The sequence below is a fragment of the Pipistrellus hanaki genome, assembly GCF_964339955.1.
Source record: "Pipistrellus hanaki genome assembly, chromosome: 9".
NCBI lineage: Eukaryota > Metazoa > Chordata > Mammalia > Chiroptera > Vespertilionidae > Pipistrellus > Pipistrellus hanaki.
This window is the reverse complement of record NC_140511.1, coordinates 49,058,325-49,084,684: the sequence shown is the minus strand read 5'-3', so window position 1 is coordinate 49,084,684 and position 26,360 is coordinate 49,058,325. Positions and strand designations below refer to the sequence as shown.

The window sequence follows — 26,360 nt, the reverse complement described above, 5'->3', positions numbered from 1 at the left end:
CACAAACACACACGGAGGTTTAGTTGTAAATAATGCTGCAATAAACACAGGGGTACAGGTATCTTTTTGCCTGTTTTTTTTTTTTTTCTTATCTTTTTAAAAATATATTTTATTGATTTTTTACAGAGAGAAAGGGAGCGAGAGAGAGCCAAAACGTTGATGAGAGAGAAACATCAATCAGCTGCCTCCTGCACACTCCCCACCCGGGATGTGCCCGCAACCAATGTACATGCCCTTGACTGGAATCGAACCTGGGACCTTTCAGTCCGCAGACCGACGCTCTACCACTGAGCCAAACCAGCTTCAGCTGCCTGTTTTCTTTTTTAATATATATATTTTTATTTTTAGTGTTTTCTTTTAATCTGATAAATCCCGGGAAGTGGAATTGCTGGCTCATATAATAGTTCTATTTTTAATTTTCTGAGGAGCCTCCATACTGTTTTCTACTTTTGTATCTATGCATGGTGGTGGATTTCAACTAGACTTAATGCAGTATATACAAATAGCAAGTCATTATGTTGCACACCTGAAACTAATATATACTTCAAAAAGGGAGGCTAATCCTCACAAGCAGGCTCCAGGACAATGCAGCTGCTCGGCCCGAGGGCAGTGGCAGCAGATACCAGGTCAGGTGGGTTTCCTTTGTCGCAGGAGGGACCTTCTCCTTCCTCTGTGGGCATTCCACACATCTGCCATTTCTGTCACTCCAGGTCCCAAGGGAGCTGCACCTGAACAAACTGGCTTCTGACGCAGCCAAAGTGGGCAGTGTGACTGGGGAAGAGTACTGCTGTTCTGCTAATCTGAGGGCTCACCTGGAGCAGGCAGTGAATGACCATCAGCACCAGGTTAAATCCCTACATAACCAGCACTCCAGGGACACCTACCGGTGAACTTTGGTTAGGTACTGCTTGAAGTCAAGAGTTATCAGTTGGGAAATGCTTTTTAACTGAGATGGACTTGTGTCATTCGGGGATTAACTAACCTCAGTTGTGTGACATTGGAAAAAGCAGGCGATTTGAACCTCGCCTTGAGAGCTGCATGAACTTCTCAATCTCAGGCTCTTCACCTTTGAAAGCCTCACCTCCTTTGGTTACTCTGGTTCCTGCCACAGCCTATAATGCCCGCCCTTAATTCTCCACCTGGCAGATGTCCATCAGGAAACCATCAGGGGCCTAGACTCCATCCTCCCTTTGCTCCCACAACCTGTCCAACATTACCCCATTTTTCATACCACAGGGACAATGAACTTTCACCATTAAATTTTTCAGGGCAGAAATGACTTAAAAAAAAAAATCTCTCCATTCTCAAAACCTAATACTTGTTGAATATATTATAGTTTTTACAAACTGTACTGCACTAAATAAAAATTCTGCTCTTAGATTGTTAATGAATAACTTACTGAAAGTAAAACTCATACTAGTACCTTAGTTTCCCTGCAACTTAAAAAAAAACACCTCCACAAATCTACAAAGAATTACAAAAGTTTGAATAAACATTTGCCTTAGTTCAGGTTCTTCCAAATACCTGTCTAGTCTATTTATGCTAAACTTTCACATATAAAAAAGACACAAAGTTACCCATAAAAGTTTGTAAAGAATTTTATTATGAAGCTTAGGTAGCTCTGTATTCTAACAAAAAAGCATTTTCCACATCTTACTCAACTTAACGCATTATATATAGGTTTGTGATTTTTATCTACATCACTACAGTATTACACTTCTGAAGAAAACCTTCCTTTCATTTGTACTCTGGTACAATTATACAGCAGGCACCTCTTCCCCCAGAAAATAAAAATATTCTTAATCTAAGATAAAAACAGAACAAAGACATTAATGCCAAGTTTCTCGCACCACTTGGTAAAAGATTGCAATAAAAGTCAAAACTGGATGCTGCTTAACACAAAGAGCATGAGACTGCCAGTTTCAGTCAAACCTTGGTGGAATGGTGTAGCATCGGGTTTACTTTACTGCAGTTTTCACATCTGATAGGTGGGACTGTACCACAATGAAGAATAGTCACATTCTTCACTTGCACAAGAGATTCAAATATTGGACTCTTAACACAGGAAATGTTGCCTGGGGCTTAGCAATATACAGATAAAAAATATTGCCTTAGGAAAAATTTCACAACTGTTTGACTAAACATTTGAAACACTTTTATCACAGCTTCATATATTAAAAAGTTTCCTCCAGAGATGCTTATTTATGAAATAAAACCTAGTCGCTATCATCTGACCCATGTTCTGAGCCCCGATCCGAGGCCTCGTTGTTGGATCCCTCTGGTTCTGACTCGTTTCCGGAACCTCGGCCAGAACCCTCGTTATCAGATCCTCTCTCTGAATCTCGCTCTGACTCGGCACTCGGGGAAGCCGGCCGAGAGTCCCCCTCCGATCCGGCCGAGGGGCTCCTCCCAGACTGCAGAGACTCATTGTCTGACTGTTCGGACCCCGAGGGCCTCCTCTTCCTGGGCGGCTGGTCGCTGTCTGAGTCCTCATCGGACCGCTGTCTCCGGGGCCCGCGGGGACTGCCCGCCTCACTGCCAGACCGGTTCTGGTTCTCATCCGAATCGCTCTCGGAGGAGGCTCGGTCCTTCCGCGGCTCACCCTCGTCCGAGTCGCTATTGCTGTTGCGAGGATGTCTGGCAAAGAGACAAACACTGTCAGACACCAGGATTCTGGCCGACCAAGAGCTTGACAAATAGAGAACGTGCTTTCAGCAAAAGAGGGCATTTAATGTTCTATTTCTTGACTTGAAAGGTGTTTATACAGATGTTCATTTGGGATGTTTTGGGTACTTCTTAATAAATGTGACATATTTCACAATAAAAAAAAATTAAAAAGGAAAAAATAATCAGGCACTTTAGTGATAAGCAATATAAACAGAGAAGGATGGTCCTTACTGGCTTTATTAGGCACCTTTCATTAGAACAGAGCATTACATTTCATATATAAAATTATGAAAAAGGGTAGTTTATTTTTATAAGCAAATTCATAGCAGCCCAGGAAAAGCCCGGGATCTCACTTGGCTGTAAAAACTGGAGGTGAACCCTGGCCTGAGGCTGTTTGCCTGGGACACCTCCTGTACTGCCACCACCTGCTGTCAGTGCTGAGCAGCCAGCTTTTCTCCCCCTGGATCTGCTACTGCACTGGTGCCCCAGCCAGATACCTCCTCAAGCTGGGAAGCTGGGCTCGGGGGATTCTGCAGCTTGCTTATTAGCAGCTGTGAGGTAGAGCAAGGGTGTTTGTGCCTCTGCTGGGAGTGGTGGTGGCACCAGGGAATCTGCTTCCTGAAGGCTCTGGAGGAAAGAATATCCTTTAACCATCACCCCCCAGAGCCTTGGAGAGAAGACATACTTATCTGGCATATTCCTCAGTTTTGATTCCCACTGCAGATATCCCACGAAAGGAATACTGAATCCTACAGGGTTCGGTCTAAGAGGTGAGGGAGGTGAATATATTACGTTCTTCTGAAACCTACATGCACACACATAACTCAGGTCACTCTGACAGAATATGAAGAGTGACCAAGAGGACACTAAATACTCATTCTGTATAGACACCAAAGGCCAGTGGGCATGTGAGATCCAATTCCCTCCTTTCCCTCTGGCCAAATAAGCAAGCACGTCACGGTGGTTAGGACAAAGTCTAACTGACGCAAGTGGCTCCAATCAACTTGGCCTTGGCCTCAGGGGTAGGTATGGCAGTAGCTCTCACACTGGGCTATGCATTTTAACAGTGCTCATTCCAAAACCACACACTTCATTGTTCTGATCACACATGCCTCTAACCAATGGGTCAGGGCAACACTGTGGGCAAAGGCAAAAAAACAGTGCCGTAGGGGAAAGCAACCCGAATTTGTCAGCCAGTGTCTTCAGAGAAAAGGGGAATTGCCAATCTTCACAGACGGCTCCTTACAGATCCCTACCCTAGAAGGCCAGCTCACACCAGCACTCCTGGTTCCTCATTGAGCTAACCTCTCACCTCTTCCTCAATCTCTAACCAACCAGGACCAGCTATTCTTTTTCTAACACTCAACTCAAACCACCTCTCTTTCACAAAGAAATCTCTCTTACAGCTTCCCAACTCCAGATTAGGTATGGTCCCTGGAAAACAAGAAATGCAAAACCTAAGTGATAACACTTAACCTACTATAATGTATTTTATTTATCTGTGATTCTCTGCTGCTTCTAAAGCATAAATTCCTTGGGGGCGGGGGGGGTCTACATCTTTTTCCTCTATAGCCCAGTACTTAGCACACCAACTCCTACAATGTTCTATTAAGTGACTAAATGATGTGATGACCATCAGAAGAACATGGGAGAGTATCCTAAGTCCTGGTCTTAAGATTTCAAATCGAGGGTAGGGGGTGGGGTGGGCGGGCATCTCAATTTTGAAGGATAAGTTCAAGACAAGTAAAAGCAAATCTTGTTTCACTGGTGAGCTGTGAGGTAAAGAGTACTGGACAAGCTGTCTAGGATAAGCCCTCACCACGCGAGTGGAGCTGAGTCACCTCAACATGGGAGGAAACGGTCAAGCAGTCCCTATCTCCACGTGACCAGGATCAGGCCCCTCCAGTCGACGGTAGTACAGAAAAATGATGCATTTAGGAAAATGGCATGCAGGAAATGTCAGCTAATATCAATGAAGAAATAAGATTTCAAAATAGTTTTTCTCTGCCAAGGGACAAACACATAGTGGGACAAAATGATGGGTTAGAAGAAGATAGGTGCAAAGGTTTCTTCCAACTATAAGGTTCTAAGAAGTTGGAAGAGAATTTTGGCAGTGACCACTGTTTCTTTCCTTCCTTCCATCCTCCTTCCTTCCTTTATTTAACACTTTCACAATATTTTGTGCTCCTCAGTAAGAAAAGCATGCCTGATCTTGTCACAGCACAATTTACACACATGGGCCCACCATAGGCCCTACTGACATGCTTTTTTCATTGTAGACTCTTGGTCTCACACACTAACTCCAAAGAGAGTGCTTGGGCACACCCCCATATGGATTCTGGCACTTTCCCACCCTTTTTGGTGTAAAGGTAAACAACTCTATTCTCAGGGATTCGGGCTGGCCTAGCTTTGTTAGAGGCTGTACTGCAGGACAGCCTATAATGGTATGTCAGACGCTGCACCATTCTGAATGCTTATGGAGACCGTCCCTGGAAGAGCTTAGTTATCTTTCATTGAAAGAATATGCCTACCCTTCATCAGCAATCTTCAGTTTATCCTCATCTGAAGAATCATCACTGGATGATATTATGGCTTTGGATTTAATTTTTCCCTTCATTGAAGGAGGCAGACGTTCTGGCTTGGGCTAAAGAAAGATCAAACATAACAGATCAGTCAAGGCTCTCACATCAGGACATTTTGTTCAACTGGGTTTGTACTATAATGATACATTCAAACAGCAACCAATGAATTCCAAAATCAAGAGTCAGTGCTTGAAGACACGGCAGGGAAAGAATGTATTTTAGTGTACAACAAGCCTTCGTGGAGAACCACAGTGTTATAAACTCACCGCCTTCTTCTTCTCTGCTCTTGGTGGGCGGCGCTTTTTTGGTTTGGGGCCATTTTCTGTGTCTTCATCATCAGATCCTTCTTCTCCCTTTGTAGGTCTTAAGTAGAGAACACCAAGAAAAAGTCTGTCAAGATTCATACATGCCTATAAAGTCTACTTACATCAAAATATTCATGTTCGCCAATTAAGTCACTCTTGGGCCTCTTACTGATCTAAAATGAGGCTGAACCTGGCATTTGGCGGTGACAGAGGATGTGCGACAAGACCCAGGTTCCTGTGCTTTCTTCCTAACTACTCACGCTATTACAGCTTCAATTCTATGGGTCTGTGTGAATGACTTAATCAGATTCTTCCCCAAACACAGTCATCCAAGGGCTGGGAAGAACAGGCCTAGGTAAGAAAGCCCATTGAAGGTTCCTGGACAGGGAAGCACCAGAGAAGAGAAACGGGACACCTCAGAGGCACCTCCAGGTGAGAGATGGGCAGGGCACCACTTATCTCAAAGTGGAGGGCACTGGGCAGATTAAAAGACCTTTCTTTCCCATGAATTCACTTTTTAAAATATCCATCAAAACCATGAAGTGGGCAACATTATTACCATTTTACAGGGAGGAAACTGAGGCACAGTGACTCATTCTAAGATTGCACAGGGACAAGTAGAATGGACACACGGGGTTTTCTCATTCTAAACTGCATACATCCTCCAATAGATATGACAATTTTAAAGATACAAGAAAGGCAATTAGTTCTAACTTGTGGCTCTCAGAAGGGAAGTTGTGAAGATGTGAGGTGATTCAAATACTCAGGGGACTTTAGTGATCTAAGGATTAAACAGGAAGTGAGGTATCAAGAGGCTTTACTACGTGGAAGATCAAGTGATTTCCGGGTGTTTGCAAATTCTATACATAAGATTGGTTCAGAAAATGAGGTTGTTTTTTTTTTCCACTTTTAGGAGGTTATTTATAACACAGTGGTAATACCTTCTCCTCTTTTTCTTCTTTCTTTCTCCACCCTCCTCTTCTTCGCCTTCTTGTTCACTCCCACTGCCCTTTCTTCTCTTCTTCTTTTTGGATACTGGCAGGTCCTCATCGGTGTCATCATTGACAAATTCATCAAACTCTCCCTTCTTAGAACGCTGAAATCCAAGTAAGACTACAATCAGCTCTTTCCTGGCTCATGGAATGTGGCTGGAATTCCAAGGTACAGAAAGAGGCCATGTCCTCTCAGTCATGTGACAAATGGAGGATTTTGTACCAAGTCACCTGGAAGAGGTGCTCGGTGAGGCCCATATTTTAAAGACTTCTAATTAGGATAAATGCCTCAAGTGCAAAAATTGTGAGCAACTTAGGCAGTTCACTACAAGGTAGAATGTGTTCAGCTAACACTGGAAGGCATTTCTAAATAAAAGCACTCTGCCTGGGAAGACTGTCCTTAGCTAAGGACTAAGTACAGAGTGAGTGAATGCAATCATTTTTATCTTCATTTCTGGAAGTCAAGGCAGGGACCGGGGCCAGCAGTGTTAGTGGGAGGAATATCTTACCCGTCCGCCACCACTGCCTCTTTTCTTTTCTTTTGCTGCTTCAGTCTCTCCAGTAAACATAAGAATATTTTTGGTCTTCTCAACATACTGGGCCCGCTGTTCTAATAGTTTCTTTTGCTCTTCCTTCTCTCTCAGACGTTTCTCTTCCTAGGAGGAAAAAAGGGTAGAACAAAAACCTCATCAAAATGTTCTTAGGGTGAAATAAATCATAGCTACCATCAAAAGGACTTCTTTTTATCATACAAAGTATATGTGTGCACATAATTCTTTAATTCTAGTATGAACCACAATAAATACCTGTTCTTTAAGAAGTTTCTGCCTTAACAGTTCTTTTTCTTGTTCTTGTTTGGCCCGCAACTCCCTCTCTTCTTCGTCCTGCTTGCGTGCCCGGGCCACATGGTATTGGGCCTGGCTCAGTAAGTCAGAGCACTGCCTAGAACATTTCAGATTTAGAGAAACATGAGTGCAGCCAATGTACTTTTTGTTCAAAAATCAAAGCATCTGTTTTCCTTACACAAATTAAGAAGTCTGAAGCAGGACCATTAGCTGATATCTATGGGAAGTGTTAATTAGCAAAATTAACTTCATTTCCCATAAACCAATACTGTCAACTATGTTAAGTTTCCAAATTTTAAATGTCTGCCCAAAGCAGAACTAAAAAGGTCTTCAATATTATCTTCAATATTATCTTATGTGACTCAAAGAATCAGGAATCATATCTTGGTTCTGATGACACAGCTGATGTAGTTTCAATGTAAGCACTAAACAAATGTTGTAACATTCCCTGAAAGAACCCTCAGAAAAAAGCTTTGGTCCAGGCGGGGGGTCCCAGAGGAATGGGAAAGACTGACCCTTGACATAGCAGGACCCTGCTCACTGTATCACTCTCCCAGCCCACCTTGCCATCACCACTTCTTCCTGAAGTCACCATTCACAAACTGTAGTTACCTGGCTTCTGTGGCAGCAAGGGCCAGATCGAATCTCATTTTATCTCCCACTTTACTCAAGTAACTGAAATATCTAAACAAAATGAGAAAATAAAATACTTAAAATAATTTTAATAAAATAGGCCCTTTAGATTTTTTAATAGTCTAAAAAAAGATTTTTTTAAATATATTTTATTGATTTTTTTACAGAGAGGAAGGGAGAGAGATAGAGAGCTAGAAACGTCGATGAGAGAGAAACATCGACCAGCTGCCTCTTGCTCACCCCCTACTGGGGATGTGCCCGCAACCCAGGTACATGCCCTTGACCGGAATCGAACCTGGGACCCTTCAGTCCACAGACCGATGCTCTACCACTGAGCCAAACCGGCTTCGGCTAAAAAAAGATTTATACATCAACTGACTTATATGCATATATTTAATACATCAAAAGCTAGCATTTCAATAGGAAAATTATATATGCAACCCACTTAAAAGACTCTCATCAATATGCCACTCAAGCCCTAACCGGTTTGTCTCAGTGGATAGAGTGTCGGCCTGCGGACTCAAGGGTCCCAGGTTGGATTCCGGTCAAGGGCATGTAGCTTGGTTGCAGGCACATCCCCACTAGGAGTTGTGCAGAAGGCAGCTGATTGATGTTTCTCTCTTATCAATGTTTCTAACTCTCTCCCTCTCCCTTCCACTCTGTAAAAAATCAATAAAATATATATAAAAAAATATGCCACTCAATCTGTTCAATAAAAAACCAAGTACATTAAGAAAAGCCAAGTTATACTTAATGTCATCAGTAAATTAATAACCAAAAATATGTTCAAACAATAAATATTTACTAAACACTAAATTTACTAAAAATGTCAGCATGGAGGTTAGGCGTCTGAAGCCATGAAAACACAATCTACCAAGCAAAGCAAGAAATGCTTAAATAAGAATTCAAATAAGGTTACCAGTAGATATAATCTGAAAAGATGTCAGGTTTTAATTTTATCACACATTGAATTACAAATAAATACTATCAAGTTACACACATTTTAAGCTAAATAAACCTATTCATTATTTAAGAGTGAAGGCCTTAATCTTGACTCAATGAAAATTAATATCCCATGAAAAGACACATTGGCATAACAAAACCAACATAAGTGGAATCTAAAAGTTTCAAGTGTGTAAAATGCGGGGTCATATTACTGTCAGGTTAATGAAAAATCTAAAAATGAAAAGCTTGCAAAGCTAGCAGCCAGCCAATTCTGGGGATCTGGCTCTGTGATCCAAATCTGGCAGGCTCCCAGCCACCTGGTGGCAGCTATCTGCTTTGGTTTAAAAATCGCTGGAATGACTTGAATAGATTCCCTTTCAAGATTCTCTTTTTCTAAGAAATTCCCGAGAGAAGTGATTTTCAGCACTTTTCGAGACACACGCGTCTAAAGAAATAAAGCATTTCAAAGGTTGTGTCTACAAACTCTTACCTATGTGCCAGCTCCAGTTCTTTCACAGCATTAAGTACTTCCTTTAGATTACTCTTCTCATCTTTCAGGACAGAGGTAGCTAACCTTTGTAGGACCAAGGCCACATTAAACATAAGAACTGTATCACTGGGTGCCACATGTCTAGCCTATAAGTAAGAAACAAAGTAAATATTGCGCATGCTCTAATGACACAAAAAAAGATTTTAGTCAATATGAGTGTCAGGTATGTGAACATGCATAAGACAGAATAAAATGTAGGGGTTATTTTTACCTTCAGCAAAGTCTGTTTGCATTCCTGTAACTTGCCACATTTGAAGAGGGCCCGGGCCAAATAGAGCACAACTTCAGTATTCTGGTGCTTGTAGAACTTTCTGAGGCAGTTCTCATACTACAGTAAAAGAGGAAGTTAAAACTCCACAAGGATTAAGTGATACTGTTATTCTGTAATGAAATTTCAACAATCTTAACGCTATATAAAAATGTATTCAATCCCTTAAGTAGTTAATTTCAAAGAATCTGAGAATGATTTCTGACTTTCACAAGGATACAGTTTTATAACATAAACAATCAGATCAAAAGAAAAACTACCAGAAATAGCTTTTCCATTTGAAATTTGGACCAACATAGAGAGGATAAGCAGATTGGAAGGCCATTTTCATCGTTAGCAATACTGTTTAGAATCAGCTACTGACAACCTTGCTCACATACCTCGCTCCTTCTGGTTATACTCTCTATCACCTGTCTTTAGGATTGGTGGAACCTACTGGCAATGGGCATGAGAAGGTTCATATTTTTGGCTGTTAACATTTTGGAAAACCACTAATAAGACAATACTGGTATTACTTTTGCTATGAGCATGCCACTTTTTGATCATGAAATATATCTTGTCATAGGTAAGTTCTTTTTCATGAAATACCCTTAGACAGTTTTCCCGATTATCTCTAATAATCAATTGGCATTTTAAAAGGCGATGTTATCATTCTGCAGATCAGGAAGACACCTCTCCAAAAACACAACTTCTGAGACTATCCTATGCAATCTGGCTTCTGTAAGTCCTTGTGACTAGTGCCGTTCTGATATTCTGAATACAGTAATAATGCCCACCCTTCTTAGAAAAAAGGTTAACCACTTTCCAGAGCCTGGCTGCTCTTGCTGCTACCTTTAGTAAGAAGCATGCTTTCTGTTATCCTAGTATTTCCCTTGGAGCCCAAGAACCTTTCCACTTTTGGACTATCGTATGACTCTTTTACTTCAAGTTGAAGTACTCAACAAATATGAAGCAACTGGTGGATCCAAGGCTCATAACTCTGGACACCAAAGACGGGCCTTCACTTTAACCTACCTAATAAAAGAGTAATATGCAAATTAACCACCACTCCACACTACAAGCCAAGCCCACCAGCCAATCAGAGTGAGTATGCAAATAAACCCACCCAAGATGGCTATAGCATAAGAGAGCAGGAGGGAGGCATTTTTCTAGCAATGAAGGAAGCCAAGCTTTACCCCTGCCTTGCTGGCCTAAGCCTCCACTCAAGGCTACAAAGTTTCAATTATAGAAGGAAAACAAATCCAAACAGAAACGGCTGCCACCACTGAGCGAACAGGAGCCTTGGCTCCATTCCAAGCTATAAAGTTTCAATTATAGAAAGTAAATATATCCCAAATACCAGGGCTTCTGCTTGGGTCGTTGGGGGGTGTGGCTGGCCTGCAAACTACCACAGGCCTCTCTCTCAGGCTGTCCCATGCCCCAAGGGAACCCACACCCTGATCCAGGACACCCTTCAGGACAAACCAGCTGGATCCCACCTGTGCACTAGGCCTCTATCCTATCTAATAAAAGAGCAATATGCAGATTGACCATCACACTAACACACAATATGGCTGCCCCCATGTGGTTAAAGATCCTGCCCCTATGTGGACACAAGATGGCCAGCAAGGGAGGGTGGTTGAGAGGGACCAGACCTGCAAGGAAGGGCAATTGAAGGCGATCAATCCTGCAGGGGAGGGCAGTTAGGTGTGACCAGGCTGACAGGGGAGTAGTTAGACATCAATCAGGCTGGCATGGGAATGGTTAGGGGGTGATCAGGCAGGCAGGCAGAAGGGTTAGGGATGATCAGCCAAAAACCACGCTGAGGGCTGGCGAGCGCAGCAGTGATGGCAGGAGCCTCTCCCACTTCTGCAGCAGATCTAAGGATGTCTGACTGCTTCTTGTGGGCCTAACCCATTAGTGACTTAGTGGTCAGTGTGCATCAGAGCGACCTGTTGTTCCCCTATTCAGTTGATTTGCATATTACCCTTATATTATATAGGATGAATTGACACAGTATCACAAGAGAGCATGCAACTCCCTGAAGGACCAGAATGGTTCAGAAAACATCTGCTCAACAATGAACACAAAATGAAAATATCTTGAAAGATAAGACATTACCATCTGGACAGCACTGATATATTGTTTCTGTTCCACATAGATGTGTGCTAGGTTTAGCCACACATCACTGATATCTGCTGTTGCTTCTCTTACTTGGGCAAATACGTCACGAGCTTCACGGAAATACCCCTTGTGGGCCAAAACAGCTCCTAAAGTTAGAAAAAGGTTCACAGTTCAGAATTTTCTATTTGTGGCGGGAAAAACAAGTAAAAGTCCATTTTAAAACAACTAACTTCATTACACTTAGAAGAAAATTCTGATCTACAACATTCCTACAAAAGCACTCATTTCACAATTATGGAGATTCAAGTCTCACATTCACCTATTCCATTAGCAGCATACAGATTCTTTGCATCATTTCTGAGTACTTGCTTGTAGATGGCCAGAGCACGATCTTGATGGCGCTTTTCCTATAAAAACAACCACCAGATGTTATACAAAAATTCAAACAAGAGGAAACAAGTATCAGTTTTGTTTTAAAGAGGAAAAAGAAATTTACTTTTTCTCTATCTCGGGTGGGCTGATGCAAAGTTTGGAGCCAGACATTGCCAAGGGCCAGCATAGAGTACGTGTCACTCTGTGTAGCCGGTTGTTTTAATATCCTCTCAAATTTCTTCTGGCCTGGACCCCATTCTTGTTTCGCCAAATGAAGATTACCAATCAAAGACCAAGCATCTGGATGGTCCTAAAACACATATAAAAACTAGTGAAATCTGTTAATTTGGATTCAGAGAGATCAATTATCTTTCCACACAGCTGATTACTGAAGAGGTTTATAAGTTACATTTACAACAGTGTTTTCAAACTGAGAGTTGTTAGACCAATTTAGTGTGTAATTATCAGCAAAAGAAGTGCAGTAGAATGGAATAATACAGTAAATATATGTGTCACCCTCATGGCAAGAGCACACAATGACTAGCAAATTTCATTTCAGCTGTTGGTATACGTGTGTGTACTAAGCTAAGATGTGAAGCCTATTTCTTTTTCTTTTTTTTTTTAATATATTTTTATTGATTTTAGAGAGAAAGGGAGAGGGAGAGATAGAAAAATCCATGATGAGAGAGAATCATCAATCGGCTGTCTCCTACATGCCCCCTACTGGGGATCAAGCCTGGCGCAACCCAGGCATGAGCCCTTGACTGGAATTGAACTTGGGACCCTTCAGTCTGCAGGCCAACACTCCATCCACTGAGCCAAATCAGCTAGGGCATGAAGCCTATTTCTTACTGTGGGCCATATAAAAAAGTTAAGATAAATTCTATACTCTTTAATATCCTTAACAAAAAACAAAACAAAACAAAAACAAAAAACAGGAAGACGCGAAGATACTAGAAATATGATAGCCATTAAAAGGAAAAACTGATTTACTAGGGGGAAAAGATGAAATAATTACTTTTCAAACCTAAGTGTTAGTATTACCAACCTGGTTAATCTGAAGCGCTTCCTTAAACCAATCTGAAGCCTCATAAAAGTTTCCTTTATCTCGAGCCATGGCTCCTAGGCGCAGATAGCCTGGAAAAGAACATTTAAAAGTTTTTGCTTAAAATATTAGCTATAAAGGTTATAATTTTAAAGGCATACATTTGAAACAATTGGTTTTTGTTTACTTATTCATATGATGAACAGAAAAATACCCACAGGTGAAAAAATATCAAGCATCAACATAACTAATTAAAAATCTAACAAGTTAAAGCAACTCAGCCACTATCAAGTCTTACCTCTCCCACTCCATTTCCAATGCTAGCACTCTGTTCCAAGACCTCATCTCAAGCTAAATTCTTCTAAATGCTTAGAGCTGTTCTGCCTCCAATTTCTCAAGCTACTGTCAAGTTACTTTTCTTACAAAGCTGCTTGTCATACAGCAAATAGTGAAAGCATGGATGACTAGGGGTTACTTCTTAGAAAACCTATATTCTAACTGTGACTTTTTCACTTACGTAATAATAATAAAGGTGCCACACAAACATAAGTTATTTTCTCCATAAAACCTCACTTTCCTCAAGAAACCAACCATGGCTGACTATTGCTTATCAAATCAATTCAGATTCAGTCTGGCATTCCACTAAACTCATCAATAACAGCATGTCAGGAGCCAAGTTAATAGCTCCTGATTTGATCAGTCAAAACACCATAGCTTTAGGTTCTTTTAAGGAAGTACAGTAAGATAGCCTCATCCATGAAATAGGTCCAATTGATTTTTAGTTGTGTCAGTTTCTAGCATAAATTTCAGGGAAGCTGCATTTTTTTTAAGGCCACGAATTTGCCTTGAAGAAAAGGGGACATTGTAACCTTCAACAATTCCTTACTATTGGTTTTAAGAAAGATTTTTTATTTTTAGGCTAAATTTCTGTTGACATTGTGGGAATTTTAATACATTAAAATGAGTTTCAAATTCTTACAATCAACATAGTTAGGATGTTCCCGTAGGATATTCTTATATAGCTTTTCTGCTTCATGGAATTCACACATCGCCTCATACAGCCTGGCTAAATTGTAGGACGTTGTGACAGAAATGGCATTATAATAATGTTCGTCATGTTCAGCTTCAGCCTTTGCACGATCCAGTGATGCCAAAAAATATTTCTATAAAAAAAAGAAACTTACTTTGTTAAAAGACTTAGTGGATATCGCTAAAAGAGTATGCATTCAATGTGACGGTATAGAAGAAGAGAATATCTATTTTCTTACCTTTGCCTCCCCTAGATTTCCAAGTCTAAAATGGAGGGCTCCCACATTATTTAGAATCTCTGGGGGGACATCGGCCTGTACTTTTTCCTGAAGGATCCGTGTTGCTGTTCCATAGGCTGAGAGGGCACCCTGTATTTTCAAGGTGAGCAGAATAAGATGTAAATGAAAGTGAGTGAGACATACGCTCCACCAGGCTTACAAAAAACACATTAGGTAGGAGATGAAGAGCATTTTGAAAATACCTGGATATCAGTCTGTTCTAATATTTGTGCCAATTCAATCCAAGCTTCAACATCATCAGGGTACTGCTCTGTGACCTTCTTCAAATGGCCCTGGGGAAAAAGAGTGTAAGCTAGCCGAAACCGGTTTGGCTCAATGGATAGAGCGTCAGCTTGGGGACTAATTCGGGTTCGATTCCGGTCAAGGGCATGTACCTTGGTTGCGGGCATATCCCCAGTGGGAGGTGTGCAAGAGGCAGCTGATCGATGACTCTCTCTCATCGATGTTTCTAACTCTCTATCTCTCTCCCTTCCTCTCTGTACAAAATCAATAAAATATATATATATTTTTTTAAAAAAAGAGTGTAAGCTAAAGCATTCCAACCACAAGCCGTCCAAGTAGGAAGTGGTGGCTACTCTACAATTGTTCTTTCAACTGGAGCGAGCTCAGCTAACAATGACAAGAAATAAGGAATGAGTCTAGGGAGAAATAGATAACTGAAAATAACTAAGATTTTTAAAAAATGTACCTTGGCAATGTCTCGTTTTTCTTGATCTTCTGAGGCAGCATACAGAGAGCCAAGAATTTTCATAGTTTCATAATTATTAGGATAAGCTTTCAAAACTTTCTCAAAGCACTGAGATGCATTTTCTTTGTCACCTCGATAAATATACATTTGTCCCAAACCAAAAAATGGCAGCACAAAAGAGGATGAGGCAAACTGTGTGGCTTGATAGTAGTACTGGAAAGCTTGGTCATAATCTTCCTGAAAAATGAAAGTAAAACAAGATCAACAATATGTACGAAGTTTTTCAAAGACATGAAAAACTAGAAGAAAAAAAAAAAGGATTTAATATTTAGAGAAGGCTGAAAATGATCTTACCTGGACATGGAATGATCTAGCCAGCTGGTAGCAACTTTCTGCTTGCATAGCCTCCACTTCTGTGTTATGGAATGCATGGAGGGCCAAGTGCTGGACTTTACTGTAATCCTGAACAAGGAAGATCCGAAATCAACAGAGTGAATTCAAACTCTATCACTCTCAACTTTAAAAGGCTTCTTTTAAAATGTTAACTGAACTAACAATAACAGCACTGTATACAGATCACTAATCATTTTTTCTCATTTCACTTGCTGATAAGTGTGGGGAAATGGGAACTAACATTTGCCCGTTATATCTATGGTATTACTTTCTTAATCCCGACAACAATCCTTTGCAGTAAACAGCCCTATTTTTGTGATGAGAAAAACCTAAGAGAGGTTAAGTCCCTTATTAATATGAGACAGCAGTAGTCACAATTTATTGAGAACTACTATGTGCCAAACACTATGCTAGGGATACTTGCATTAGTTCCAAGTTTAATCAAAATCCTGCCAAAAGTGTCATTATTACCATTTTACTGATGGGTAAGTGGAGGCTTAAAGAGTATTGTCTAAAGTGGAAAAACTAGACTCTGAATTCAGGTATGTTTGTTTAAAATAAATTTTTATTGATTTCAGAGAGGAAGGGCGAGGAAGAGAGAAATAGAAACATCAATGATGAGAGAGTATCATTGATCAGCTGACTTCCTGCACGCCCCACATTGGGGACTGAGCCCAGGACTGGGCGAAATAGCGATCTCCTGGTTCATGGGTTGACGAGCAACCACTGAGCCACACCGGCTGGGCTGAATTCAGGTGTTTTTTTTTACTCCAGGGAAATGTTGTATCACCCGAGAATAGCAACTGCCAGACAGAATTCAGCTCTATATGAATGCCTGGGTCATGATCTTCACGACAGACCTGACTTTTGCTTTGATTACCGAAATCATATAGGTTCCAAGAGTATAATTCTGTAGTACATCATTTGTATATTCCATTGTGTTTATCACCTAATGTCAAATCTCCTTCCCTCACCATACATTTGATTCCCTTTACCCTTTATTATCCCCTCCCAGCCTTTCTCTCTGGAAACCACCATATTGTTATCTGTGTCTATGAGTTAAAAAAAAAAATTATTTTTTAAAAGCAAAGAACTTTAAGAAATTACTCCTCTTACCTTTTTGAAGAAAAAGTGATTTGCCAAGTGGTTTAATACCATAGGGTTGCTAGGATCAATGGTATAAGCTCTGGAAAGAAGCTGGACACCATTTTTGATGGAATCAGCCTGAAAGAAAAACGATGACAGGGCTGAGTGAAAACATTACCTAATTAGCACTTTCCAGTTTTCTTGATAGTCTGAAGAAATAAGTTTCCATAAATCTAAGTTCAGATGCCAAAATATAGCTCTTGTTTTAGTTGACCTTCAGAGATAAAACAGTGAATTAAATTGTAAAAATTTAGTTCTCTTTTAATTAATTGCAGAAGCACCTCCACTGAAAACCCTGTCTAGGCAACTTCACAGGGAAGCATCTGGGAGCTTCCTTCTCAATACAGGATAGGACTTTACGAAACCAGTACAGAGGTATTTTACTTTTTGACATTTGTCATGCTAGGAATTCATAGGAAAGGATTCAGGCAGCTTAGACTCCTTTCCACTGGTTCTCACAACATGTGTTTCTCTGGGTGGAGCAGGCTGACACTTCAATTGAACCCATGTACCTTTCTCTTTGGCTTCTTTTTCTGATCACTTTCCTTCACACATTTCTTGAAATTATCTCAGCTGTTAGAGTGCTTAATATACTCAATATGTACATGCGTTCTCTTGGCAAGAATCTTGCCCTTAACTTGCTTGTTCACAGCAATGCCCGCTGCATGCTGGTGACATTGTAGACTCTCCCAGTTTTGCCATGGCAACATTTGTGGGGCGTTCCTTTTTGAAGAGTGCCCGTTCCCGCAATGTCTATATCACCTTTCTTGTGGATTTGCATGTATGTGGCTAAAGGAACAACTCTATGTTTTCTAAAAGGCCTAGAGAATATATAGCGGGTGCTCTCCTCTTCCCCTTTGTTAGTCATTTTGGTGAATTTTTGAAAGATGGTGGTTCCAGCCAGAAAGCAGGATAGAACAAATCCTTTCCCTTTCCTCCCTTCTTATCCAGATGATATAATAATGAGATGCCTGGAGATGTAGCAGCTATCTTACAACTATGAGGTGACAGATAAGGAGGAATGGCCACATAGTAAGGGAGGACAGAAAGATATAAAACCCTGGGTTTGATGATAATGAGGTACCAAATCCAAGTCTAGTTGGTTTAGTACACAATGAAAAGTCTATGTTTAAGTCACTTGTGTGTGCTTCGTTTGTTACATGCTGTTGAAAGCACTCCAAACTGATATACAGTCTATAATCTCATAACTGAGAATATGAAATCCAAAAAACTCTAAAAAAAAAGTTTTTTATTATCTTGGAGCAAGTTCATATGGTGGCAGACTTTACCTGAAGTGTGAGGCTATCCTATTGGTGTGAAAGGCCACTCCTTTTGCCATAGAAATATAAATTCACATTTGGGCTTGAGTCTTAATAACCAGGTTTCTTTATTATTGCAGTGCAGGCACCTTGTTACATTTCTATAATCTGAAATCTTGATTTCTGAAACACTCTGGCCTCAGGAGTTTTAGATAAGGGACTGTGGGCCTGACTATCGGCCAGGATTTTTTCACTCACATACCTCTTTATTGTTGAGCTCTAGAACAGCTAGTCCGACCAATGCCCCCACACATTTGGAATTAAGTTCCAGCGCTCTGCTGAATGCGAGACGAGCTTTCTCCAGTTTGTTAAGTTTCACAAAGCAATGGCCCATTCCTAAACGAACTTCCGCTAAAAAAAACAAAGTCATTCAATCTGTCAAGCTAGAGCATTTTAGGGTTTAAATTTTAAAAATGCTTAAACATTCTCTATTTATGAGGTTAGATCATACTACTCTCTCCCTGTCTCCCCAACCCTGACCCCTTCACCATAGATACCTTTCTCACCATAGAACAGAACACCTAAAACACTGCTGTTTTTCTTGTCTCCCAATATTCCTGGCTGCACTATCTCTACAATGTCTAATTTTTGAAGAGTAATTTTAAAAGATAACAAAAAGCTTCATTAAGACCTTTTGTGACTGACTACATGCACATATCATCTCTGCTCATAGCTATGCTTATACACACTGCTTGATTTTAAGGCCATGCCAAAACACAACCATGCTCTTAACTAAAGAACCTCTCCACTGGCCACAAGATCCTAATCTTCACATCTATGTAAGGGTATTTTTCCTATATCATCCAATTTTCCTTTTCTACTAAATCATTCTTATCTACACATATTCTCCCATCTTAAAAAAAATCTTCTTGATTCCATTTCCCTTTTCCTTTATCAACCCATTCCTATTCTTCCCTTAATAGCAAAACTTTAGATCTAAAATAATAGGACTTTGGAAATAAAAGTAGTATAGGGCAAAAAGATTATAATATCTACTACTCAGGTTTTTTATTTTATTTTTTTACAGAAAGGAAGAGAAAGGGAAAGAGAGTTAGAAACATCGATGGGAGAGAATCATCGATCAGCTGCCTCTTGCACACCCCCTACTGGGGATGTGCCCGCAACCAAGGTACATGCCCTTGACCGGAATCGAACCCGGTACCTTTCAGTCCACAGGTCGACACTCTATCCACTGAGCCAAACCGGTTTCGGCTACTACTCAGTTTTTGAATCAAACATAGTGTTTGTAAAAGTCTCAATTTTGTCATTTCAATAAACCTACAGAATCTTTTCAAAACTAACTTTATAAGCAACTGCCAAATCCTTAATATTTTAAGTTGGATCAAACACAGCTTAGACTTAAAATAAGGTTTTCCTCTTACCTGGACATCCTGGGTTAGTACGCAATGCTTTCTTATAGTAAGCAAGAGCTCCCCTGTAATCCTTCTTGTTGAATGAAATGCAAGCTTTACCTGTAAAGATTTTAAAAAAATAAACATGCACTAATTGAAGAACACAAGTCTCACATGCTCTACACTCACCTAAATCAAATACATCTCAGTAAGAAATACTACTTGAAAATAGTGAAAGTGATTTCATATCAAAATTTGTTTTCCATAAGGGTATATTAATTTATGCCTATAAATAAAACAGTCCTGTCTTTATACTGAATGTTAACAATAATTAAAATAGCCTAAAGTTGTCCAAATAGAGATTGTTTATTGACTCTTTAGAAGTGGATAACAAAATTGTTCTAACTGGTATATATTTTAGTTCTATAATTTCAACAGAAACAATGATCTATTACAGATAGTTCTATTTTTTTTTTTAATCAATCTTTATTGTTCATATTGTTACAAAGGTTCCTCATTTCTTTCCCCCTCCACCAGGTTTCCACCCCATCCTCCGTCCCCTCCCCATCCCCCATTGTCCTCGTCCATAGGTGCAGTTTATGTTCAGTCTCTTCCTCCCTCCCTTTCCCCGATAGTAAATCCCTTTTCAGATAGTAAATCAGTTATTTAGCATTTTCTCATATCAATAATAGCACCACATGCCCAATGATACATTTCACACAAAAGACATTTCCAAATAGGTCAACCAGCCTCATCCAGGCCCTATCCAAGGCACTCACAGATCAACACCCCAGCCCTATACTAACTCAACACATCCAGATCTAAGCCTTCATCACTTGATTCAGCAGACCCTCAAGTGCCCACAAAAGTTTCCAGCCATGTCTGAGAGGCAGCCGTGGGGCAGGGGCAGGCGAGGAGCGAGCTGTTCCGGGCCTGGCTGCTCTGGGTCTGGCCTCTGTTGCTCTGGTTCGTTCCACAACCAGCTGCTCCGGGTCTGGTCACCGCCGCTCCCGACCTAGTTGCTCTGGACCTGGCTGCTGCTGCTCCGGGCCTGGCTGCACCCGACCCGGCTGCTTTGGGCCCGGTTGCTCCGGGCCCGGCCGCTCCGGGCCTGGCCGCTCCGGGCCTGGCCGCTCCCAGCCTGGCAGCTGCTGCTCCGGGCCTGGCCGCACAGATAGTTCTATTTTTAATAAGGTGAAGCTCTCTACTTTGGTGTCCAGCCCATTACTAAGGAGCTATTATGAAGAGATACATTTCAGGCATATGCTGAAAAAGATGGATTTGTAAGATGTTTGCCGAAAATGACTTACCAAGGAGGGCTGGGATATTATTTGGAGACTGGTTGAGTACAAAATGAAACTGTGCATCAGCCTGATCCATTTTGTCACCTTCAAGTAGGCAGAAGCAAGCTCTTCCCAATAAATGGTTCTGAAAAAGCAATGCATCATGTTTGACTTCTTTACCAGGATTAACCACAATTTAACATGAATGTATAACACTAAAACAAAAACCATGTAGAAAGGAGGTGCAGCATCACCCAAATTCCTCTATCAACTGTAAGGTGTTTAAACTAGTAATGACCAATTCTTAATAACAAACTGAGGAATTATTCTGAAATGCAACAAGTCCCCGGTGCTAGGAACAATGACATAAAGAAAAGTTAAAACTTAAAAAAAATATGCTTGAAATCCAGCTGGAGATGTTGGAATTACTGACTAAACATGTGGATAAGTTTTGTATGCTAAATTACTTCAACAGTACAAGGACCAAAGAAATTCCAATTTTAATAAGGAGAAGAAAATACAAATAAAATAAAAACAAAAATCAAGGAACCCCTCTTTGTTTTGACCATTTATATTAACCATGATATTTTAAGAAAAATTCTCTCAAAAAGATCTATTGCCTATCATGTAATATTGTTTCCTTTCATAAATTCAAAGAAATACAACTTATTTTACCTGATCATACATAATAATTTTATCAGCCATTGTATATAACAGGGTTGCCTGTGTAATAAGATCTTTCTTGTTGTCCTTATTCTTTTCCTTCCGTGCCTGTTGTACATAGTAGGCCGCCAATGTATCCAAGCAAGTCATCTGGTCTTTTTCATGGTCTCTATAGTCCAAATTGCCATCTATTCGTGCTGCTTCCAACAACTTCACAAACTCTTCTGTTTTTCCTTGTTTGTAGTATTCCAACTATGAGATAAAGAATCAAATCAGAATTACTAACGCATATGTCCATACAAAAAGTTGTACACAAATCTTTCTAACAGTTTTATTTGTAATAATCAAAAACTGAAAACAACCCAGTTGTTGATCAACAGGTGAATGGAGAAAGAAACTGTGGTTCATATGTACAATGGCTACTGTTCAGTAGTAAAAAGGAAGAATTTTTGATACATATTATAACATAAATAAATCTAAAAATAATTATTTTGAGTAAAAGAAACCAGACAAAAAGGAATACGTATTATATGATTCCATTTATATGACTCTAGAAAATGAAAACTTTTTAGCAACAAAAAGCAGACCAGGTGTTACTTGGGCACTGTAGGGGGCAGGGGAAAGTTAGGAGGAAAGTTTTAGGGGGTGGGGGGATGGACATATTCATTATCTCCGTAGTGGTGATGATTTCACAAGTGTTTATATTTGATAAACCTTCTCAAATGGTACCCAAGAAATATATGCAGTTTATTATAGGTGAATTATATCTATAAAGCTATCAATATTAAAATTTACTACAAATGTTTCCAATTTACTTCTTACCTAGCAATAATTGATTTCAAACTAAATCAGAGCCCAAGAGAGAAAGCAATAATGAGAAATATAAAGAACTCCAAACAGAAAACTTGGGTTCTGGCTCTAGATCTACCAAAAATTATCTATAACTTGGGGCTTGTTGAATAACTTCCCTAGGCATGTTTATTAATTAATAATAAAAGAAATATCAATCATTCATTAACTACCTAATATGGGCCACATACTATGCCAGGAGCTTCATATATATATTATATTTAATCTGTACACCACCCTCAAAGTGAATACTAACATCCTCATATTTTAGGTGAGGAAACAGACTCAGGGGTAGATTGCTGGTCCAGGATCACACAGCTAGTTAGCAGCCATGTTGCAATTTGAACAAAGGACTCTATAATCCCAAAGCCTACACTCTTTTCTATGTAACAAGCAACAGCCAACAATGTTTCACCAATTTATTTTACCACTCGTGCCATGCTAATTCTTCACTATTCCAATTTTTGTATGAGTGCTGTTAAAGAAAACATTTGCACTAAAAAAAAAAAAAAAAAAAATCTAAATTACTTTATGGTTTAAAAAAGTGTGGCAAGCATTAATGGCTTGTTCTGCATAGACGAGAAAGCTTAGCAGTTCAAGCACTGCTTTCCACTGAAAGCATTTCTTAGTACATTCATACATAAGAAACTCTAAGAGTTACTGTGTTTCCCCGAAAATAAGACATCCTCCGAAAATAAGACCTAGCGCATGGAACAGTAAGACATCCCCTGAAAATAAGATCTAGCACATCTTTGGGAGCAAAAATTAATATAAGACACTGTCTTATTTTTGGAGAAACAAGGTAGGCTGAGCACTGAGCACAGGCCCAATTCCAGACCTGCTCCTCTGACCCATGAAAACAACAATATTAGGCCGGGACCGGTTTGGCTCAGTGGATAGAGCGTCGGCCTGCGGACTGAAAGGTCCCGGGTTCGATTCCGGTCAAGGGCATGTACCTTGGTTGCGGGCACATCCCCCGTGGCGGGTGTGCAAGAGACAGCTGGTCAATGTTTCTCTCTCATCGGCATTTCTAACTCTCTGTCCCTCTCAATTCCTCTCTGTATAAAATCAATAAAATATATATTAAAAAAAAAGAAAAAAAAGAAAACAACAATATTAGGAGCCTATGTATCTTTCCATAAAAGTGGCCTGAGGCACACTTGCTTAGGAGTCCTATCTAATAAAAGAGTAATATGCAAATTAACCACCACTCCACCACATCCACCAGCCAATCAGGAACAAATATGCAAATATGTGGCTAGATAGCTGCAGAGCAGGAAGGAGGCTTGGATTTCCCCGGCAATGTAGGAAGCCAAGCTTTCTGCATACCCTGGCCAGCCCAGGCCTCCGCTTAAGGCTACAAAGTTTCAATTATAGAAGTTACAGATATCACACCAGAAATGGCGGCAGTCACGGCGCAAGCAGAAGGCTCGGCTCCACTCTAGGCTACAAAGTTTCAATTGTAGAAGATAAATAAATTACAGATACCAGGGCCTCCGCTTGGGTTGCCAGGGGGTGTGGCTGGCCTGCAAACCACCACAGTGCCTCACCCAGGCCTCCCCACGCCCCAAGAGAACCCCTACCCTGATCCAGGACATCCTTCAGGGAAAACCAGCTGGCCCCCACCCATGCACCAGGCCTCTATCCTATCTAATAAAAAGAGTAATATGCAAATTGACCATTACTCCAACACACAAGATCCTGGCCCATATGGTCAAAGATCCTGCCCCCATGTGGACACAAGATGGTCACAAGATGGCCAGCAGGGGAGTGCAGTTGGGTGCGATCAAGCCTGCATGGGAGGGCAGTTAAGGGTGATCAGGCTGGCAGAGAAGGGAAGCTGGGGGCAAATGGGCTGGAAGGGGAGCAGTTAGGCATTAATCAGGCTTGCAGGGGAGTGGTTAGGGGGTGATCAGGCTGGCAGGCAGAAGCAGTTAGGTAGGCAGGTGGGTGGTTGGGAGCCAGCAGTCCTGTATTGTGAGAGGGATGCCTGCCCAGACCACCCCAACAGGCAGTCAGACATCCCTCAAGGGGTCCCAGATTGGAGAGGGTACAGGCTGGGCTGAGGGACAAAACCCCCCCGCCCCCCCCCCCCCATCGTGCACAAATTTTGTGCACCAGGCCTCTAGTAATGCTTATAGTGTTTATTACAATAATCACTTACTATAATGTTCCCACAAAAAAGGAAACATCGTTATGCAACTGGTACTGGCGAGGTGGAGGGTGGTAGAATTTTAGGATCTCTGAGGTGATTTTCCGGAGAATTTCCAGTAGTACTGATGACCAAACAGGATAAAAACCTTAAGCCCATAATAAGCTTCATCCATAAGGACTTTTGTGAGTTAGTCTGGAAACGAATCACTTTCTAGAGTATTTTTATGGGCAATGTTTTATTTTATGGGAAATAATGTTAACTAGTAATGTTTACATCCTGACATCTTGTCTTTTCTTAGCTTATCCTTAAACATTAAGCAATCTCTGAATAATCAAATATTTAATATAGAGTACTATTTAACTTAAATGAATTTTGCCTTTACCAATATATACTTTTTTTGTTTCATAAGTGGTAATACAATTAACTACAATACACATGGTACAAGTTCTTTATGCACCCAAGCTGGCTATTACTGTATCTGAAAACAGTTTTCCCAGTCAACATATAAAAAAATACTTGTTTCATTAATACTGACCGCCAAAGCAATCCATATGTGCAGTTGTGTGTGTTCCTGCTTCAAAATACTGATAACTTCATCCCCCTCCGGTAACTGATCGAAGTCAAGTTCAATGACCTAAAACACAAAATGCAGGTTTTTAACCTTTCTTCTTTTTCAATTCACATTTCTTTGCTGCTTTTCTTGAATATACAACAATATGGATATATGTAGAGTTTCTGCTCACTTTCCGAAAGGCTGAGCAAGTGTACTAGTAGTATATATTAGGAAATGTTTAAGGAGCATACAAGTAGGTTGGTTATAAGTAATATCAACAGAAAATGCATAGAGAAGCAAACAAGTCCTATAGTTCTCTTCAAATCACAAATCACTACAACTATAAAATACTACAAAAGCTTTTATATAAAATACTTACTCAAAAACTACAAAACAAAATCCTGCTTAACATATAATTGCAGGCAGAATGTAGATAAACATCCCAGAGGTAATGCAATGCCAAAGTGAATGCCACTGTACACAATAATCACCTGTACCACAGACACACCTGAATGTGGGTACAACCACAGCAGTAGGAAAATAAGAGAACATCAATGCTGAAAGCTCTACTCAGGCCCCCGTGGATGAGGCGTCGGGAAGGGAAGGGGGTGAATTCTATCAGAAAATAGCAACGGCTATATCTTGGGGTTCCTATTTCGTGCACCGGGACAGACTCGAGTTTCTAAGGGAGAAAGGACCACATCCTACCTATTCCCAGGGAAAGACACTTGGTTTGAGCCGCAGAGACCACCAAGACATCACCCATCTCTGTGATCTGTCTTCCAGTTTACTGAGCACCCTCACCTCCCTGCGATCGTGAATTAGGAAAATAGCAGAGTATTGTGAACCCAACCGGCTGGAGAGGAACTTTCAAGAATTCCTCCTCGGGGGGCCCTAGGCTGCAGGATCGCACTGTCCCCAGCCTGGAAGGCGCAGGGGGAATGGGCACCGAGACGCGCAGAGCTTCGGCCGGCAGGGGTGTCCGACCTGGGCTCCGGGAGAGCGGGACGAGGGAACGTGCGAGTTCACCGCCCCCACCCTCCTCTCCCCATACTGGACACTCACCTCGTCAGTGTCCCGGAGGGGAATCTCGATGGAGCCCCGCGACATGATGAGACCGAGAGGGGAGCGGGCGCCCTGCCCCGCCGCTCCGCAGCCGGTGCTTTTGGGGTCCGCCGCGTCCGGAGGTCGACAGTGGTGCGGGGTCTGGTCGTCCCCACAGCCGCGCCGCGGCGCCGCCGGAGCTCCACTTTCTCCTTCCCGTCAGCCGCTTAAACAACGAGCAACAGACGGCCTCCCGCCACTTCCGGCAGCCCGGCCCCCT

At 41.1% G+C, this 26,360-nt stretch overlaps 1 protein-coding gene across 1 annotated transcript; it reads right to left on the bottom strand.

The window, feature by feature from the left end:
- Nucleotides 1-1,582: 1,582 nt before the first annotated feature.
- Nucleotides 1,583-26,360, bottom strand: CTR9 (CTR9 homolog, Paf1/RNA polymerase II complex component). The gene is made up of 25 exons (XM_084893511.1): nucleotides 26,102-26,360; nucleotides 25,019-25,117; nucleotides 21,492-21,731; nucleotides 20,844-20,961; nucleotides 19,564-19,653; nucleotides 18,384-18,532; nucleotides 16,833-16,940; nucleotides 15,678-15,785; nucleotides 15,324-15,560; nucleotides 14,818-14,907; nucleotides 14,576-14,704; nucleotides 14,287-14,470; nucleotides 13,311-13,399; nucleotides 12,387-12,572; nucleotides 12,210-12,297; nucleotides 11,888-12,036; nucleotides 9,731-9,847; nucleotides 9,460-9,605; nucleotides 8,004-8,075; nucleotides 7,353-7,488; nucleotides 7,056-7,202; nucleotides 6,496-6,650; nucleotides 5,516-5,612; nucleotides 5,199-5,311; nucleotides 1,583-2,637 (listed from the first exon to the last, which is right to left on the bottom strand). Exons 1-25 carry the CDS (start codon nucleotides 26,144-26,146, stop codon nucleotides 2,217-2,219), a joined length of 3,513 nt encoding a protein of 1,170 aa, XP_084749637.1. The 5' UTR covers nucleotides 26,147-26,360; the 3' UTR covers nucleotides 1,583-2,216.

Coding starts and splice junctions, on each gene's coding strand:
- CTR9 (XM_084893511.1), bottom strand. CDS start 26,146: ATGTCGCGGGGCTCCATCGAGATTCCCCTCCGGGACACTGACGAG. Junction 19,654..20,843: donor TAATATCCCAGCCCTCCTTG/GTAAGTCATTTT, acceptor AAATCTTTACAG/GTAAAGCTTGCATTTCATTC. Junction 14,471..14,575: donor GAAATCTAGGGGAGGCAAAG/GTAAGAAAATAG, acceptor TTTTTTTTATAG/AAATATTTTTTGGCATCACT.